This window comes from Alligator sinensis, unplaced genomic scaffold (genome assembly GCF_000455745.1).
Source record: "Alligator sinensis unplaced genomic scaffold, ASM45574v1 scaffold957_1, whole genome shotgun sequence".
In the NCBI taxonomy this organism is placed as follows: domain Eukaryota; kingdom Metazoa; phylum Chordata; order Crocodylia; family Alligatoridae; genus Alligator; species Alligator sinensis.
The window spans coordinates 1,240,958-1,259,668 of NW_005842039.1; the positions used below are offsets into that span (position 1 = coordinate 1,240,958).

The window sequence follows — 18,711 nt, forward strand, 5'->3', positions numbered from 1 at the left end:
CATGCAAGCATTTACAAGAAAGAAAGGCTGATTGCATGCAGCCAGAATGGATTTATGAAAAACAAACCATGTCAAACAAAGCTGATGTCTTTCCTTGACAAAGTAACTATTTGTGTGGATGAAGAGAATGCTGTGGATACATTATATCTGGACTTCAGCAAGGCTTTTGACAAGGTCCCACAAGACTTTCTCATAAACAAATTGGAAAAACATGGACTGGACAAAACTGATATAAGGTAGATAGAAAACTGGCTCAATACCTGCAAGCAAAGGACAGATTGACAAGTTAGGCTAGAGCTACCAGGATGAACTTCAGTGTGAACAATGGGTGACATCTGGCTAGATACAGCATATGGAAAAAGACTTGGGAGTCTTGGTAGACCACAGACTCTATATGCAGTGAGATGCAGCCACACAAAAGGTGAGTGTAGTTTCGGGATGCACCGATAAAAGCATTAGGTGCAAGACATGGGAAATGGTAGTGCATCTCTACTCAGCACCGGTTAGGAACCATCTGGAGTACTGTATGTAGTTCTGGGCTCCACATTTTAAAAAGGAAGTGGAGAAGTTAGAGACAGTCCAGAGGTGGGCAACAAAGAAGATCAAGGGCTTGGAAAGCAAGTCATACAAGGAGAGGCTGAAGGAGCTAGGTATGTTCAATATGCAGAAAAAGAGCTTAAGAAGGCAATGTTATAGAAGTCTTCAAATACTTGAAGGTCAACCATTCGAGAAGAAGGAAAGCACCCTTTCTCTCTCGCGGCAGAGAGGAGGATGTGGACGAATGGCCTGAAGTTGCAGAAAAGAGTCTACTTCTCTTTTCTCTATGGGTGCTTGTATACTTTATCTTCCTAAATTGAAATGGTGGGTTTTTGAAAAACAACTGTTTCCACCATTTCAATTTAGGGAGAACTAAACCGAACTAAACCCCAATCATGTGTAGACAAGGGTTAGGGGGACTGTTCCTTAGAGCTAAGCTGTCTTTCCCATGATGGGCGGCCCAGGCGGCACCCACCTGCTGGCACCCGGCCCAGGTGGTCCTGGGGGCACTGCAGCTGTGGAGGGAAGCACTGGCCCCTGCACAGCTCAAGCAGGCAGACTGGCTCCAGGAGAAGAAAAAAGAAAAAAAAGGTCAGGCTGCTCTGCTGTTTCCCCCCCTTCAGTCAAGTCTGCCTGTACCAGCTGCCACCAGGTCACACTGAGCTGTGCAGGGCCTGATGCTTCCTTCCGCAGCTGCGGCGCCCCTGGCACCACCCAGGCCGGGTGCCAGCAGGCAGGTGCCACCTGGGGGATATTGCCACTGTGGAGGGAAGCACCTGGGTCCCCCATAGCTCAGGCACTGCTTGGCCCACCAGCAGCTTGCCTCTCCCAACCCCCCACTGCAGGAGAGGCAGGTAAGCTCCAGCATCCATGCATCATCCCTGCCACCTTCCTGCTGCCTGGGACTACCTGGGAATGGCTGGCTTGCCCCTGGGGCAGAGTGGCAAGGCAGCAGGAGGGCAGTTGGGTGTGCTGGTGGTGGAAGAAGGTGGTGGGGACAGTGCACGGGGCGCTGGAAGCCCGCCAAGCCTGGGCTTCTCCGAGCACATCGGCTTCCGGAGCCCCAGGCACTGTTGCACTTTGTTAGGTAGCAAACTAAAATACCTCAGAGGGGTTTTATCTTGCTATGTTACAAAGTCATTTAAAGTGGAATACACTGCTGAGTGTGCAAACAACAATGCCATCAAGGCAGAATATGCCACCAAATGTGTAAACAGCAATGCCATTAAAATGGTACAAAAGGGCATTTCAGCTATATTAAAGGCCAATTTTGTTGTGTGTACAAACACCCTATGATTCTATGACCCTATGACTGTGAAACAGAATAGGTAAAATAGATAAAAAATAGGTTTTACCAGAATAGGTAAAAACTGCAGTAAAAACAGAATTTTCCATTTAAAAATATTGAAATATGATGTTCTAACAATTTGAAAACATAAAAAAGTGCTTAAAATGAGAAATACATTGAAACTGATGCTTTCCTGCACACAGTTTCAATTTCAATGAACTGACATTTTTGGAAACAAAGACATTTAATCAAAACCATCTCTAAGTTTTTTACTGTAAGGCATTTTTCACAACCTCAGATAAATTGTATGACTTTTCTCTTTATTCTCTGCAATTCTTTAACATCCTTGAATGGCATATTGGTGTTGGTCTCATCAATGCTGAAAATAGTAGTAACGACAGTAGCATTACTTAGTGTTTGGTGGCTGTGTCTACACGAGACGCTGGCTGCGCAGTTGTTATCGTGCAGTCTCTTAGTACTTTTTAATACTTGTTTATATTTATACTAGAGTTACTGCTTAGTTGTGCTGAGGAACGGCTGTTTCATGACACTGACTGTGCAGTAGCTTTGTGTCATACTTCCTGCCACATAATGCCACTGTGCAGTCAGTGTCTTGTTTAGACATGGCCTATTTCCAAAAAAAATCCTGCTCCTATTCAATCAAAAGTATTTGTCCTTTTTACCATAGCATCACAACAGGAGCTCATGCTCAGTTCTTTGCTTGCTATTGACCCCTACCTCCTTTTTAGAGGCACTGCTTTCCAAGATACCACCCTCCATTCTGTGGGATGGCCTATTCTTTTTTCCTAGAGGCATAATCTTCCATTTGGCTGTATGACAATAAATTTTGCTTGAATGGGCCAAATTTATCAAGTAATCCAGGTGTTTCTGTATGATTGCTTGGTCATTACATATTTACTCAACCAACCTTTGTGTTTTCCACAATTTTTATTACCAATGCTTTTATATTTACTTCAATATCAGCACTTAAAATACTGAATAATGCCAGGCCTGTTATTAATCCCTGCAAAAATAGGCTAGAAATAGCCCATTTGCTGAAGATTTCCCACTGATAACTTAGATAGGCGGCCTTCACTGACAACACAGAAATGGTACTCTCTGTAGGAATTTAAAAAAAAAATCTATTTGGAAAGATTGATTAAGTTACCAGTAGAAATTTTAAAAGTATTCATATAATTGTACAACTCTTATCCCTTTAAGGTTGTGGGAAAAAGCCCTCACAGCTGAGTTATGGATTTCCGCCATATTTTCTAATGAATTGGGTGGTCTGTGAAGAAGAATGCAGTTTAAATCCAGGTTGTTATAATCATATGGTGCTATTCTCTTTAGTTCCAACACATTTCAATTTTAAATATCTTTTTTAAAATTTAAACATCTATTTTTTTAATTTAAATATCTCTAATTCTAACATTATTGGAGAAAATATGTACAGTTACACCAACTTCACATAAGATACTGTGCTAAGGTGCTATGCTTAGCAGAATCAGTTCATTCCAAAAGTATACTTATTTCATTATCTGTACTGCAATGATTGCCATAAAGCAATAATTATGCCATAGAAGAAAAAGCAGACTACAGAGATAGTATTGTTTCATTTCCTCAACTCAGATGGTCACTCAGTTGAACAATTATTAAAATTGCTTTGCTGCTTTACTAAGCTTGAATTCATCCAAGCCCATCTGTGGAACAATATTAAAATTGAGCTTTCCAAATCCTTAATGAATTAGACTGTGCATTTTTCACAGAAAGTTTGATTTGATAAGTAAAATATCAGGAGACAGTTCTCCAAACAACAGTTTCTTCACATGACTGTCCAGGAAGTTTAGATGAATCTGTCAAAAGATTGCATTTTCTATACATAAGAAGGATACAAAGGCTTAAAGCTAGGGACACATTTGAGGTCTGCATAATTCAGGGTATGCATTCTGACCAGACTGCCCTCTTTTACTCTGGCATTAAGAATGCTTTCTCTGAGAGGTCCCTCTCCCTGCTTCATTCATCTGTTTATCTACCACAGTATCCATTCATGATGGCCCAGGATAGAGCAACACTTCTCAATACCTTGATGAGCAACATGGATTATCCCTACATTCCTGGTCTTAGGCTGTGAGGTACTATGATTATGAGAGAAATCCCAGCTCCACTGAAATCATTGGCCAAAATTTCACTCGTGGTACTTTTTTGTGGAGAATATTATAATTTTCTGTACATTCATTTTTAGGGTCCTAATTAGATTTTATGACCGAAGGAAAATGTTGTTTTTCAGATAAGTTTTCCATCTAAAATTACTACTTCGCACTGTTGTAAATTTAGATTGGTTTGTATTTCTCATTTCAGTTTGTCACATCTATTTTTGGAAGTCCTTGAGTTGTATTTACTTCAGGTTCTTCTCCTTACGGTGCCGGGCTTTCACTTCTATAAGCATCCTTGACAATGCAGCCACTATAAGAAGGGCTGTGTTAGCTATTATTTCACTTTAAATAAATATTCCAGAAATTTCAAAATCATTTTCTGTGTTTTGTGTAGTGCTTTGGGTCATGGTTTCTGTCATAATGGCTTCCAACAATTTATGCTCCATAACAACTCCAAATGATTCTGCTTATGAGGCCACTCACAGAGACACATTGCTAGTATTTCCATAGTCCTTTTTTAGTTTGAGTGTAGTCTTACTGTGTTTTAATCCAGTGATTTTAAAACTATGTCCCATACCACCCTGGGTTCCATGAGAGGTCATCAGTGGTTCAGCAAAGGGACTGGGAGTAATGTGGGCTGGGAGGTGATGTGCCACCATTGTCAGGCTGGGTTCCCTGGCTTGGCATCAGCTCACAGGACAGATGCAGGGGTTCATGGCAGAAGAAGTGATAGGAGAGGTTCGGTAACTTTAGGAAGTTTGAAAGCCACTGTTTTAGTGCTTTGGAAGCATAGTCCATTGAATGGTTAGCATGCAGAAAAATATTTTACAGCCCATGAACGTGCACTGCTGGAGACTGTAGGGAGCCTTGTTATTCTCCAAACATCTCAACTTCAGTGTTTCTGTAACTTTATTTAAATGCCTAAATTGTTTCTCTTGCCAGTCACCCATGTGCCATTCAGTTTTGTCCATAGGCAGCATTCATAGTAGAACACTAAATTATTTATGTATTTATTAGATTTATACACCACCTTCCTCTAAAGAGATTCAGTGTGGCTTACAATAAAACCTGGATCCATTATAAACAAAAATACAATTATTAAAATAGAATAATATGTAAAATTATGACAAATTGGGGTGAACGTACTCAGCAGAACCTCTGTAAGACCATCCCATTCTTCCAATTTGTGCAATTGTCAATTAGATTATATGTCATCAAGTGTATTTCCTGCACAATTGATCTCATTCATTCATCTGACCTTTTTTGCTGTTCAATTTTTCTTCCTTTTGGTAATCTGCAGAACATTACACAGTTGTGGCATTGATCATTTTTACTTGAAATCAGAAGATTGCCAAGTACTATCTCTACTTCATCCAGCTCTCCATGTAGATTGGAGACAATATGCCTTAGTATACCTCAGGAAATGGAAGTTTTGCTTTTTCCTTATTAAGCTAGACTTGTCAAAACACTATACTTACATGCCAAACTGTAATTATTCTTGTATTTAAAAGTCTAAACAAGACCTCCTCTTGTTGTTGTGGAGTTACATTCATATTAAATGACCTTACTCCAATTTTTTTAATTAATCCAAAGCTTTAACTTACTTATTTTTATTCAATTAGCCATACTGCTCAGTCTGTTGGTATCTGAATCCTCAGTAATAGCTGTTTTCACCATTTGCTAAAGTTCACCGTTACTTATTCTCTTAGTTTTATACTGAGAAGCCACTAATCACTAAGGGTGCCTGTACACATGTGGGGAGTCTGCTGGATCATGCTAGTTAGCATGCCCCAGTCAGCCTCCGCATCTCGTGTATCAGCATCCTCGTGCTTCAAAATGGTGATGGGGGTGCTTTAACTAAAGTTCGTTTGACGCATGGGGATGCTGATACATGAGACTCTGTGGGTTATTTAATTAGAGCAGCTCCCGTACCTCCTCTAATTAAAGTGCACCCCCCTGAAGCACGTGTGAAAACGCCCTAATTTTGCAGGTGCTGCAAAATATCCTAGTGCTGATTTCAGCTCTCAGATCATGTTTAAATTCTGTTGTTATTCATGTATATCCAATGTCACACATCAATCCGCTGTCAGGCATTTATTTTAGGACTGTTTGGTTGCATGGCCCCATTTTACATGTTACACTTAAATTGGGATTAACCAGGTAATCACGTCGCAAGTGGTCACCTGAAAACAAATTCATTCAATTAATGGCATGATAAGAGGAGGAATAAGCTACCAAGTTATTCCATAAAATATTTATAACAATTTTGTTGCTGTTATTGTCATTAACTGAATGCATGGCCAGGAGCCCCCATGGCTAGGTGCCCCATCAGCTGATCAGAGCTCCCACTGTGGGGGGCGGTCAGGGGGGGTGGCATGTGTACCCTTGAGCCTGGGAGCTTCCAGCTGATGCTGGCTCCCAGGATCTCAGCTTCGTGCACCCTGTGGTTGGGAGGCTGACTGGGGACCCCTGGGGTGTTCCCTCAGCTGGGAACCCAGGTCAGGTGATGGGGCTCCCAGCTATGGTAGTTCATGGTGTGTCCTCATGGCTGGGAGCCCCATCAAGCTAAGGGAGCTGTCAGCCATGGGAGCTTGCTTCTTGCTGGTGCAGGGGGGAAACCCAGGACTGGGCTCCCCCTGCACCAGGTGATCTGATTCGTGACCCTACAGTCATGCCTTGTGCCATGCATGTGTGGCATGGCAGGAGGCATGATTGTGTAGATTATGCTCTGGATTCCATTGTGCCTTTACCTGCATGTGTAGAGGGACTTTATGATATATATATTTATTATATCCTCAGATTATCCCAGTCCATTAAAACCCATCACAAAGATCTTTGCCATCCTAGTCAGTAAATAATTTATACATTCATTTCATGATCTGATTTTGAAAACTACCCATAACTCAGGCACACATAGGATGACTTCCCTTTTCAACCTCTATTTAGAGGTTTGTCTTTAAGCAGAATATCTTTATACAGGAATTGATTGGTGTCCCATAAAAATAACTTACGCACTGTCTGGCATGCTTCTGCCATCCTGTGTGTTTCAGAAGACACCATAATCCTGGTAGAGACACTTCATTTTGTACATTTCTTACTTTTAGCAAAGATTTTTAGACTACACTGACTATCAGCTTTATTTGTAATTAATTTGTTGCATAAGGAGCAAGAGATCATGTCATCATTTTCTTTACTGTCTCCTTTATCTCTATTGCATGAAACATAAACTAATTATCTCCAGGTAAAAGGTTTTCAATGGCCCACTCCTTTACCTATTAGTAGTTGCTGGGTGTGCTACACAAGATGCTATGACACCGTAGCTCATTGCTATGGCACCGTAATGTCTCCAGCCATGAACTGTGATGGCATTGGCAATGCATAGGGGGTGTACGCAGGTGCACATATACCCCCTGAGCTTGGTGGTACACCCCCTACAAAAAGTGTTGCTGACACTGCCGGTGGTACCTGCAGGCGGTCACTGCTCGCCACCCCTCTCCCCTCTCTGCCAACACTGCCGGCGGCATCTGCAGGCAGTCCCCGATCACTGCTGGCCGCTGCCAATGCTGCCAGGGGCATCTGCAGGTGGTCGCCAACTGCCAGTCAGCAGCCCCCCACGGCCGCTTACAGAAGCTCCCTGCTCGCCACCACCATGCCCCCACTGCCAACACTGTCACCGCCTGCAGGTGGTTCCCATAGCCCACCAGCCTCCGGGGCCATGCGGTGTTCATGTGTCATGGTGATGCTACTGTGAAGTAGTAACAAGCTACCGTGCAGTAGTTTGTAGCTACTGCACAGTAGCATCTAAAAATAACCATGTGGCAGCGCAGTAACTGGTAGCTGGTTACTGTGCAGTCATTTAGTACTTAAGTACTAAATTAGATAATTAGTTTACTAAAGTACTTAAGTACTAAAGTTAAGTAAGCAAGTACTAAAAGACTGTGCATTAACAACTGCATGGGCAGCTGCTCATATAGATGCAGCCACTGAGTACTGAGAGGTTGATTGCAAACTCTGATCAGCCTATGGCAATGGTCTCCATCATCTGTTTGTTCAGTTTCCAAACAAGATCCCTGCAGTTTTTTCCCATGCTTTCTTTAGATACGTGAAGATCTCCCTGAAAAGCCACCTCGTTATTCTCCTTCAATTTTCTCGTCTGCCATGATGCCTACCAAAATCTTGAGAATAGTCAGATTGCAGATATGCTGAGACCCACCAGGCTAAAAAATACATTGTTCTCTTTGGTTCAGCACAAGGGTCATATTTCTCTCCTGTGTTGTGCAATGTTTGCTTAGAAAGGAGCTGGGCCACAAGTAAGTCTCCTAGACACTATGGAGTCAATATGTCAATCTAACTGTTCTGCATAGGTTAATTTTATGATTACTATATGGAAAAAAAACCTTAAGTTTGGAATTTCACATTAGGTAGTCACCAACCATTTTGCATATTTCCAACTTTGGTTACAATTCACTAAGCTCCAGTATCATTTTTTTAAATCTCTTATTTATGGATCATACATCCAATGTTACATGCCCACAATCTATTGTAAAACCTTAGTTATATTAAGACACCTGAGATGGAATTGTATTTCTGTATCAGTATCCTCATCCTCATCAGAGCTCTGTCTTTCTAGTCATGTATGCATTTTCCTTTTAGATTTCTTTGAAATTTGTACTGAGAAAAGGAGCTTCTTACAAATTGGTGCTTTATCTTAAAGCATGACATTGCACACTGTGTGCTAAACACTTCTACATTGTGTTTTGATAGCCTTCACATTTTCTGTAAATAAATCTGGTCTGTGTGGTGAGTTTATCCTTCTGTTCTAACTTTTGTCTTTAAATTAGATGCACTTCAGTTCTTTTAGTGCTTGTTAACTGTCATCTAAGAAGAACAGTTTTTGCTAACCCTGTGACTATTGTCTTTTCTTTTCTAACCACATTCCTTTCTGACCTAGTTATAAGTTTTATCATAAATATTTTTTAGATCAACTATTCACATTCTCATGTTTTAACTTTATTATGTTGTGTTGTATTGTTTTACCTGACATCTAATTTTTTGTAAAGAAAATGTTGTCTGTCCCAAGTAAAGGGGTTTTTGTTGTTGTTTTTTTGTTGTGTTTTGTTTTGATTTTGGTGATGTCTTTTAATAGAGCAACTGAGCAATTGGGTAGGAAAAAAACAATTGTAATAATTGTAGAGACCTTGCTAGCCTATTATTGGGTAAGTTTTCCAATAATGGAGGGAAAGAAACCAGACAATAGAAGGTTCTGTGTTACCCAATTCAACATCCAGCCAGTAGAAGGCTAAAAGAGCATTGAAAAAAAGGAAGTAATATCCTTAGGTCAGAAGATTACCAAGTGCAAGTGAAAGTCAATAGCTGCTTTTGAGCAGAAGAGGCAGGTTGCATACAGCAGCCTGGAAACTGTGCCTGACAGCTGAACAGAGAAACAGGCTATAGCTGATCAGAGACCAGCAGTTGACAGACCTGAAGAACGCAGACAACAGTCTGCAAGTAGGAGGAAGGATGCCAGCTGCATACACACATCAGGAAGATGGTGTTGAGGGGCTTTTATGCTTATAGCACTGCAATTTCAGAGTTTTGATTCTGGCAACCCTAGTAAAAGAATCTTCTATTACTCAAGGGATATGCATTTTCTTGAGAACTCACAGAAGACTAGAGCTACCAAAGGAATTAATGCTCGAAGTGGAATTTAGACACAACTCAGATGCCTAAATTCAAAATGTAAATTCTCAAAACCCCCACTGCAAGGAAACATTTTTCTTAGAATACTGGAATATTCATTGCACCAATAACAGTAAGGGGTAAGAGCACTTTCCCAGAAGGGGAACTCCTGGGGTGCATCCAGATGAGTGTACACATGCCAAAAATACAGGTGTCAAAAAAACCTGTGCCTAAAAGAAATGGGTTAGCAGAAGCGGCAGCAGTGTGCGCCAGCCAATATTGGAGCCTAGGCTCCTTGTTGCCAGATTGCCACAGCTGCAGGCCCTGGACACCCCCAGGAACCCAGGTAAGGCTGCTAGAGCCAGCCCAGGTGCTGGCCCCAGCCTTCCCTACTCCACCTGGGGCAACATGCTGCACACCAGACCATGCATGCATGGGAATTCCCTAGGGACAAGTAGCAGCTACACATATTGTGCCACTGCTGTTTGTCCCTGGGGTAATGCACATTTCCACTCTTGGCATCATCCAATCTCCCCTGCATTTTGAAAGAAAAGAGTGATTTCTGCTAAGTTTGTGAAAGGAGAGGTTTCAAGTTGAGCATGATGAGTAGAGGAAGGCATCCACCAACAGCACTGAATAAAATAGCTAATTCTCAGACAGGGACTGAATTTAAGATGCTCACAGTATTGGCTGGCTTAGGTGTCTCCCAATAAAATGTAGTGCCATTATTTGGAGGCACCTACCTTACCCCATTCATAAGTACCTAAAAACAACTCAGTACAGCATCCATGTCCCTTTGTGTATCTAGGCCCTAATACCTACCCTACTTTGCCTCAGTAGGAATGTCTACATGGGTATATTAATGTGCTGCAATACACTCTGATGCTTATCGAACAGGAGTTTATTGCTTCTGGGCATGCATTTACATGGGTACCTGGAATCACAGCATTTTAAGCTTACTCCATTTGTGAAATGATTTACTTCTGACACTGTGCTATGCAGTTCTAGTACAAAAGAGCACTGTTAAGACAGTGAAGCTTTACTTCTCAACCCAAATTCCCTGCATCAATATTCCAGAAAAGAGGACTTCTATAACATGATAGGGGGCAGCTTTCCTTCACTCTATTCTTTATTCTTACAAGATCCTAGCCCATTTTAGGAAAGATAGGGGGAAGAAGTACACTTAGGTTATTACTGTTCCTAACAAGTAAGGCAGATAGTTCAACATAAGCATTTCCCCACCTCCAATGAAAATGAGGTAGGGAAATAGGAAGACAGCCAGTCAAAAGATGTATTCACTGTAAACCAGATGGGAGTCTCAAGTTCTATATTTCTGGTATGTACAAAGAAACAAAGTGCTTGTAAACATCAGGTACCCCGGTAAGCAAAGGAAACATAATAGCTATCATTCTCCAAATCAGGTGCCTAAATTTAAGTACCTAGAAAAAAAGTATAGCACCAATAAAATTGGCTTAATACTCAGAAATGCTCCCGAATGGAAATTCTGTATGCTTGATGCCTCTGAAAGTCTGGCCAATTAGATCGATTGCAAGTAATTGCATATATCAGTCTCATGAAATTTTGGAAATTTCCAGCAAATGCTTTCCCTTGTTCTCAATCTAATGTGTTTAGAAACTTGCAAAACTATTCCTCTTGATAACATCCAGTGGCAATGAATTCCACATATATTGTGTTAAATATTGCTGCCCCCTTTTGGCTGGAATTATTATCTATATTTAGAGGTTGGGAAAAATATCTATATTTTTCCTGTTAGGAAACTAAATTTATGATGAAGTCTAGCATTTCTTTGATGCACCTTATTTATTTATAAAGAAGGTACAAAAGCATGTTATCCTGAACACAGTAGGAATCAAATGCCAGGAGATGGTATCTTTGCCTTTTTTCAGACAACACTGCATTCAAAAAGCTCCTTCTTCCTAGTTTTTTTTCCAGTTATGTTTCCACTTTGTGTTCTTCTGTTTCTTTTTCTTCCTGTTCCTTCTCTGCATCTGCTTCTGTTGCATTTCTCATCATATGTCTATCTAATACACAACTTCACGAACCGGTGTCCTAAACCCTGTATGAACTATGTCTCACATAGTTCAGTACCTACTCAAGCCTTGCCATGTGCCTGTGTTTGGGTGGGGGTGCCTGTTGTTCCAGCTGGCATGTTTCACAAAGGAACGCAATTGCTTGGTACACTTCACCTGATTGAAAGGCAGTTATTACACCCACCAGCTTAAATGAGTTTTAACTCCACCCATGATAGTCTACTTTCTGTTGCCTATTTTAAATCTGTTGCCTTTAAAGGCAGTTCCTTATTCTTATATGGAACAGAAATGATCCATTTTCCTTAATAACATTTGCTATTGTATATTCCTCAATCTATCTCCTATTATTTCCTTTTTAAACTTACAGTTTTTAAAGTCTCTTTGTGTATGGAACCTCACCAGTTTCTTTCATTATTTATGCTATTTTCGTCTGCATTTGGTCTATGTTTACCATCTTTTATGACATGCAGGGTGCATCTACATGAGATGTTTACTGAGAAGCTAATTAACTTGGCAGTAAAGCATCAGTGTATACACATGCAGTGCTATTAGGCCAGAGTAAACTGCTTAACTCCACTATAGGATAGTACTGCCCAACACAAGTACTATCCTACAGTGGAGTTATTTACTCCACTGTAACACATGTGTAGACACTGACCAGGGCATGAGGGTGTTACAGGGTAGGGTTGTCTGCTGGCTAGCCCCACACTGTGCCCCGGCCAGCCCCTCCACAGCATGCTGAACCAGCTTGGACCATCCCCAGGCTGGCAGGCTGACCCTTGGGGCTCCGTGTCACCTGGGGCTTCTTTGTTCTGGCTCAATATACTGTGGTCCTGGGTGCATGTGTAAACACTGCACCTGGGAGCAATAAACTCCAGTGTGAACTGCACTGGCGTTTATTGCATTGAATTAATTTCATGTGTAGATGCACCCATGGTGACCAAATTGAACATAATATTCAAACTAAGGACGTACCATCATTATATAGATAGCCATTATTATTTTCTCTTCTCTTCTTAATGCTGCCTCACATCTTTCTTACTTGACAAAGAAAGTAGAAGGTCTCCCTATCAATTTGAATGGCTTCTGTAAACTTAATGAAGTTTTTCTCTCTTCCATGCAAAAATATGACTGAGCAGGGGCAAGGACAGACCTTTCCATCACAGCTGCTAAATGACCCACATGCTGAGAGACTGGTGAAGTTCCAATGTGCAGGGGAAGTGGTTGGGGAACTTATGCGTTCTATGTATCAGGTTCTCTATGCATCATGTTTTGGGAGCAGAAGCCAAAAGGAATCTGTAGCTGTGGCCATCCAACAGCCACTGACCCACCGTGGAGTAAGATGAGGGAGGGATACTACTGCATACACATAAGGTGACAAGCAGTGGAGTCTTCCTTCATATTCTGCATCCACAACAGAAAATCACTGTACCATACAGCACCTCAAATCAAATGCTCTTTTCTATACTGAGTTCAACCATTCAGGATTGTTACAGGAAAACAAAAAACAGGTATGTCTTCATTCTCAGAATGAAAACAGAGTAATTATCATTCCAATGGAAGTCAATAGGAGCTGTGGTGTCCAGCACCTCTGAAAATGTCAGCGTTGTCCATAAGCATTAATAAGATTTATTCATGCTTATGAAGAATTGAAGAGACCATCTGTTTAACTTTTAATGGCCACATTTCTAGAAGCATGTTTGAAAACTGTAATTACAACTTTTAGCACATAATACCCTTGTGAATGTGCATGCTGATGTTTAAATGTTTAAATATTTAGATATTAAAATATTGTCAAGTATTAGCAACTAATGTGTTTTGGTGTTTGTTTTCTGTTGTCAGTAAATATTGAATTATGCTTGCTAACAGTGTTTAATTAATGAGATAATTTTTTATTTAATCTGAGTGTAAAGGTAGTTGACAGCTATTATTTGATGGCAATACTATGAGGAGGAAAAGTATTTGCAAATAAATTCAAATGCTTCTTTCAAGACTCATGGATATGACCCTAACTAATGCATATTCATATTCTGGCTTTCAAAGAAAATGGTATCTTGATAGAAGTGTTTGGTCAAATGCAATAATTCAAGAGGAAACCATCACAGACCACTGGTTTCCAAGTATAAAAGCAGTCATAATAGGTAAACTGAATCTAGGTTTTAATTTCTATGGTGACTCATAAATAATAGGCACCATATTAAACATAAATCAAAAACTCAGGTTGTACAGGCAATGTTCAATATCTCCACTTGATGCCTTCTACAATTAAGGAATCTAACTGCCCTGTTTGCAGAGATGTGGCTGTTTTCAAAACACGAATTACTTTAATCTTCTTGAAATATAACTGATAATACTCATAATGAACACTGATACTCTTATAAGAGTATACAAGCATATAGAAAAAGCTTGCCACTCTTTGAAAATCATTTTTTTCTTATTTCCCCACTTTGGAATAGACTGCTTCTTTCTCCAATCCCATAGCGATTCACTGATGTGACTTTACTAATATGATCTAAAAGGCTGTTTTTTAAGAGTCATAACAATCTGTGGTGAGATTTAGCCACTCTTCTTCCTCATGCTGAGAAGTACTTTATTCAGCAAGCAGTTACTTGGTACCAATGGTGGTACTGACAGCCCTCTATTATAGAGAGTACCATTGGACATGATGAAGGGTACCTATTAACTTTGTTATGACTAGAGCTGGTTGGAAAATTAGAATTCAATTTCAGGAAAATTTAGAGGTTTTGAAATTCATTTTGAGTACTAATTGAACATAACTGAGATTTTTTTTTCTTTTTTTAAACTGGGACTGAGAGAGAGAGAGACATGTACTATAGCATATGGCATATTAATGAGAAATAAGGAAAATTACACTCTACTTATGAGAACATCTGTATCTTCATTGCTTTCCATGTAAAGATTCCAAAAACATCTCCAGATTATTAAATGATAAAACAGGTGAAATAAGTAAATTATATTTCCCGAAGTAAAGTTAAATATGCTAACAAATATTGCATAAAGAGAAGATTTGAGACATCTAGTATTCTCTCTCAATAATCAAAACCAATATTTATTGTTATAGAAAACATATTGCTTAGAATCTTGTGAGCAAGCCATTTTATGTTTCCACCTGAATCTCTTTCACTTTGTGACACATATTTGCTCCATGCCAATGAATAGGAACCCATACAAATGAAAAGAACTTGTGTATAAAAATGTAGTGTCTTTCTGTCAAACAGTTGCAAGTTGGCTGAGGATTCTGAACACACTATATTGACTGGTTCTGAGAAAATGCCCCCAAAGAAGAAACAACTGTAACAATATACAGTCTAATAACAATACAGGTACCCAATGTGTTACATTTCTGAACATAAAAACTTGCTTTATCAGTATCTTGGAGAGTAACTGTGACCCTTTCACATCTAATTAATCTATATTAAAACCTTTGTGTGTGTTTAATAAGATTAATGATGGCTCTCTGGGGAATCAATATACAGTGCTCCTCAAATATCATAGTAAGAAAACAACCTCCCTCTAAGTAAGGTTTTGAAGATCTCCACTTTAATTACATCCCTATCTCATCTGATACCATCTGGACCAAAATGATTAATATTGCTTGATTAGAATGAATATGTTAAGTGATTATATTTAATTTTTACAAATATGCTCCTGGGATCTCGACCTAATAACAATCAAGTACCACCTCTAACCACATTTCTATACATACAATTTATAGCACAAACCATATGATCTGACTCCCCACCTGCCTCCAGACCCACACTGCTTAGATTTAAAAGATCCACAAAACTCCCATCTCTGCAAAGTGGTCCGGATTGTATTCCCCTTGGAAACAATGGGACTAGTGCTATTATCTTCAGCAGCAGCAGACTCCAGTTCTTCCATATGGGTTCATGTAAAATAACCATGCACAAGGATTTCAGATGTGCCCACTAGTGGGGATATGATCAAAGGACTATTCATTTCTTTATGGAAATAAGTAGTGATTTGCAAATTCCCCTTTTAGTCTAGGCAAGAGGACTGGATAGCAGTGGTGATGTGAGTTTTTTCCGCAGGGTGATCCTGGACATGAATTAGATCACCTGTCTTTTAGGAAGACACCAGGAGCACAAGTTCTGAGCTGGGACCACTCGACAGCATGGAAGTGAACTTTGTCCCTATTGCAACACAGACTAAAATCTTTGGGCTTCAAGGGAAAGAAAACACCATCAGCAGCAGCAGCCCCCTGAGGTGAGATATTTCCACTCTAGACCTGGTGATTTTCATAAGGAGTCCTTAAGTGCCAGCCTGTTATTCTGCATCCCTAATGTAACTAGAGTCTTCGCTAAAGACACCACACACACCCACACCCACGTTTTAGAAGATCTATCTATCTATATATCTATCTATCTATTTATCACCTCCTAGGTGGTAGAAGTCTGGCAGCATGAATCCCATGGGCTCTCCAGATCAGTCTCAGAATAAAGCACTAAAGACGGGCTGGCAAAGGTGGCAATCAACTCCTCCCAAACTGTGCCCAAGTTACAGGGAAGAGCCGAGTTAATCCAGCCCTGGATTCTAAGTGGATACAGCTGCCCAGGTCAGAGGTGTTTTAGGTCCCAGCAATAAAAGTGATCAACTCCAGCGCTGTAATTCAGTCTCAGGTTGAGTCCTGCCAACTCTGACGGATTTAAATTCATCCCCTTATTTCCCTCCCCAAGTTTTCTTATATAAATTCTCTAGCAAATTGGATCAAAAGATCTTCACTGGATCTACAGCTCTGGTGCACAGGGGTCAGGTGAGATCATATGGGATTAAAAGTAGGGGATGATTTATTTCAAGGATCTCTCTGTCCATTCAGAAGATGCCCCTGATCTGGGAAAGCCCTACTGCTTGGTGCCATCAGTTAGCCCCCTCTGCAAATGGGGGAGAGGGGATTCCTCTGAGGCAGCCTGTGCTGTGCTCCAAGATAGAGAGACAAGGGTTGGGCTGGGACCTCCTCCCCACAGAGTTTTCCTTCCTGGGAACTGCAGGATGAGGTACCCTTTCTCAGAGAAGTTTTCCCCTCTGTGCCCTGCACAGGGCAGCTGCCCACTTCCTCCCCCTCCCTCTCTCAGACCTGGAGCCATTTCTGCTACCACTTCACATGCAACCTGCTGCCTTCGTGGCTGTGTGCGGGGCTCCACACAATTGCAAAGCAAATGAAGGGCCAGTACAGCAACTGGAGCTAAATAACAGCTGTAACCTGACCCGGAAATATACCTGATTAACCATTGTTTAGAACAAAAATCATCAGGAATCTCTTGCTCCCCCCAAAAGAAGCAGATTGCTTCCCAGCTTTAATCAAAGGAAACTTTCATTATGGATAAGACCAGATCCTCTTTAGAAAACAAACAAAAAAAAAGATGCATTTCAGGATGGGGGCAGGGAGGAGGAATGCATCCAAGCAACTGTTGGGCTTTCAGTTTGGAGATGATTTCCACCCTTTCCTGTCTCTTGCCTCCCCCCCTTTTCTCTTTATTTCTCACCCTTTTTTTCTTCCAGCCTCCTGCCCCCATTCAGCAACAGGTTCCTTCAACCCTTCTCATTCCCTGTCCCCAGTTCTTTATAAGTCAGCAAAAGACGCAGAAGCACAACAGCATGTCTTTTGCACTGCTTAAGATCTTCCTGTCATTCTGCTTTATGCTATATATGTATCATATACATACAGACATGTATACATGTTAGACTAGCCCCTATGCTTGTATTATCTATCATAAAGCAGATCCTATCTATCTATCTATCTACACACATACAGGTTTTTGAACTATCCATCCATCCACCCATCATTTTCTTTCCCTCCTTCCTTCGTTCATTTCTTTCTTCACACACACAGGTTTGGGAACTTCTATCTATCTATCTATCTATCTATCTATGACTCTTAGGTGGCAGCAGCAGCAGTGTTGGCTCGGATAAGTCCCGTCCCGGGCACTTGTTGCATAGAGAGCTGCTTTTCTGGTTATTTTAAAAGGGGTTTTCTCCGTCTCCCCCCTCCCCTTCCACCTACATAGCAAAGGGAAAGGAAAAAGTTCAACGTCCCAAACGCCCACACAACCTGCTGCAGCTGCTATTAGTAGATCAAGCGTCCCACTCGCTTTTTTTAATTCACCCCCTCTCTCTTGCTCCGGGAAGGGAAGAGGCGAGGAGCAGGAGGAGAGGGACTGGGGCAAGCAGGAGGCGGCGGGAAGAAGCGCAAGCCCAGAGCCAGGAAGGAGCAGCGGCGAGGGGAGGAGAGCAGGCAGAGAGAGAGGTCACTTTACCTGTGGTGCCTATACCTTGTTTGGTGGTCTCCAGCGGGAAGATGCCTGAGCACTTCTCCCACTCCACTTGCCCCCCCAGGCACAGCTCGGAGATGATCTGCAGCGCCTTGTGACACAGGCTCCCCACACCGTCCTCCTTGTGGAAGCTCATCTTCTTCTCCTGCCTTCCCCCTCTCCTCTAAGCCATCGCTTTCCTGGGAAGGATGCTGATGCTGTGCAGGCTGCTAAAATGCTACCCAGCTACCAAATCCCCATGCCTGCAAAGGAGAGAGAGAAGGGGGGAGGAGGACGCTGGAGGGGGACGAGCAGAGGGAGAACAGTGCAATTGACACGTTGCAAGTGAATCAAAGAGTCTCGGCAGAAGAAGGATGGGAAAGGGGGGGGGGAAGGAAAAGGAGGGAAAAATAAGCATCCACTTAGCAACGCCGTTGGTGCCTGGCGGGCTCCGGCCGGCGGCTCGCCCAATGGCAGCGCGGCGCGGGTGCCCGGCAGGGACAAGGTGGCGGCAGCGCGAGGTCCTGGCCGCCGCCCCGCCTGACAGGCGTCGCTTGTTATGGGTGGGCGCAGGCTTCTTCGTGTGCTTTTATGGGAGGCTGGAGGGGGCAGAGCAGAGGGACAGCGGGGCCACTGACTCCTCTGAGCCTCCTCGGTGCGCCACGCTGCCACCGTCCCACCCCGCTTGCAGTGCAGCCTTTCTCCCACTCCAA

At 41.8% G+C, this 18,711-nt stretch overlaps 1 protein-coding gene across 1 annotated transcript in view; it reads right to left on the bottom strand.

Annotated features, from left to right (window-relative positions):
* Window positions 1-18,169, bottom strand: part of SYT10 (synaptotagmin 10) — a 61,080-nt gene extending 42,911 nt beyond the window's left edge. Inside the window, exon 1 of the mRNA XM_006022511.1 lies at window positions 18,005-18,169. Coding sequence (XP_006022573.1) covers window positions 18,005-18,155 — 151 coding nt within the window. The 5' untranslated portion in view covers window positions 18,156-18,169. The remainder of the gene's footprint in view (window positions 1-18,004) is intronic.
* Between the last annotated feature and the right edge of the window lie 542 nt (window positions 18,170-18,711).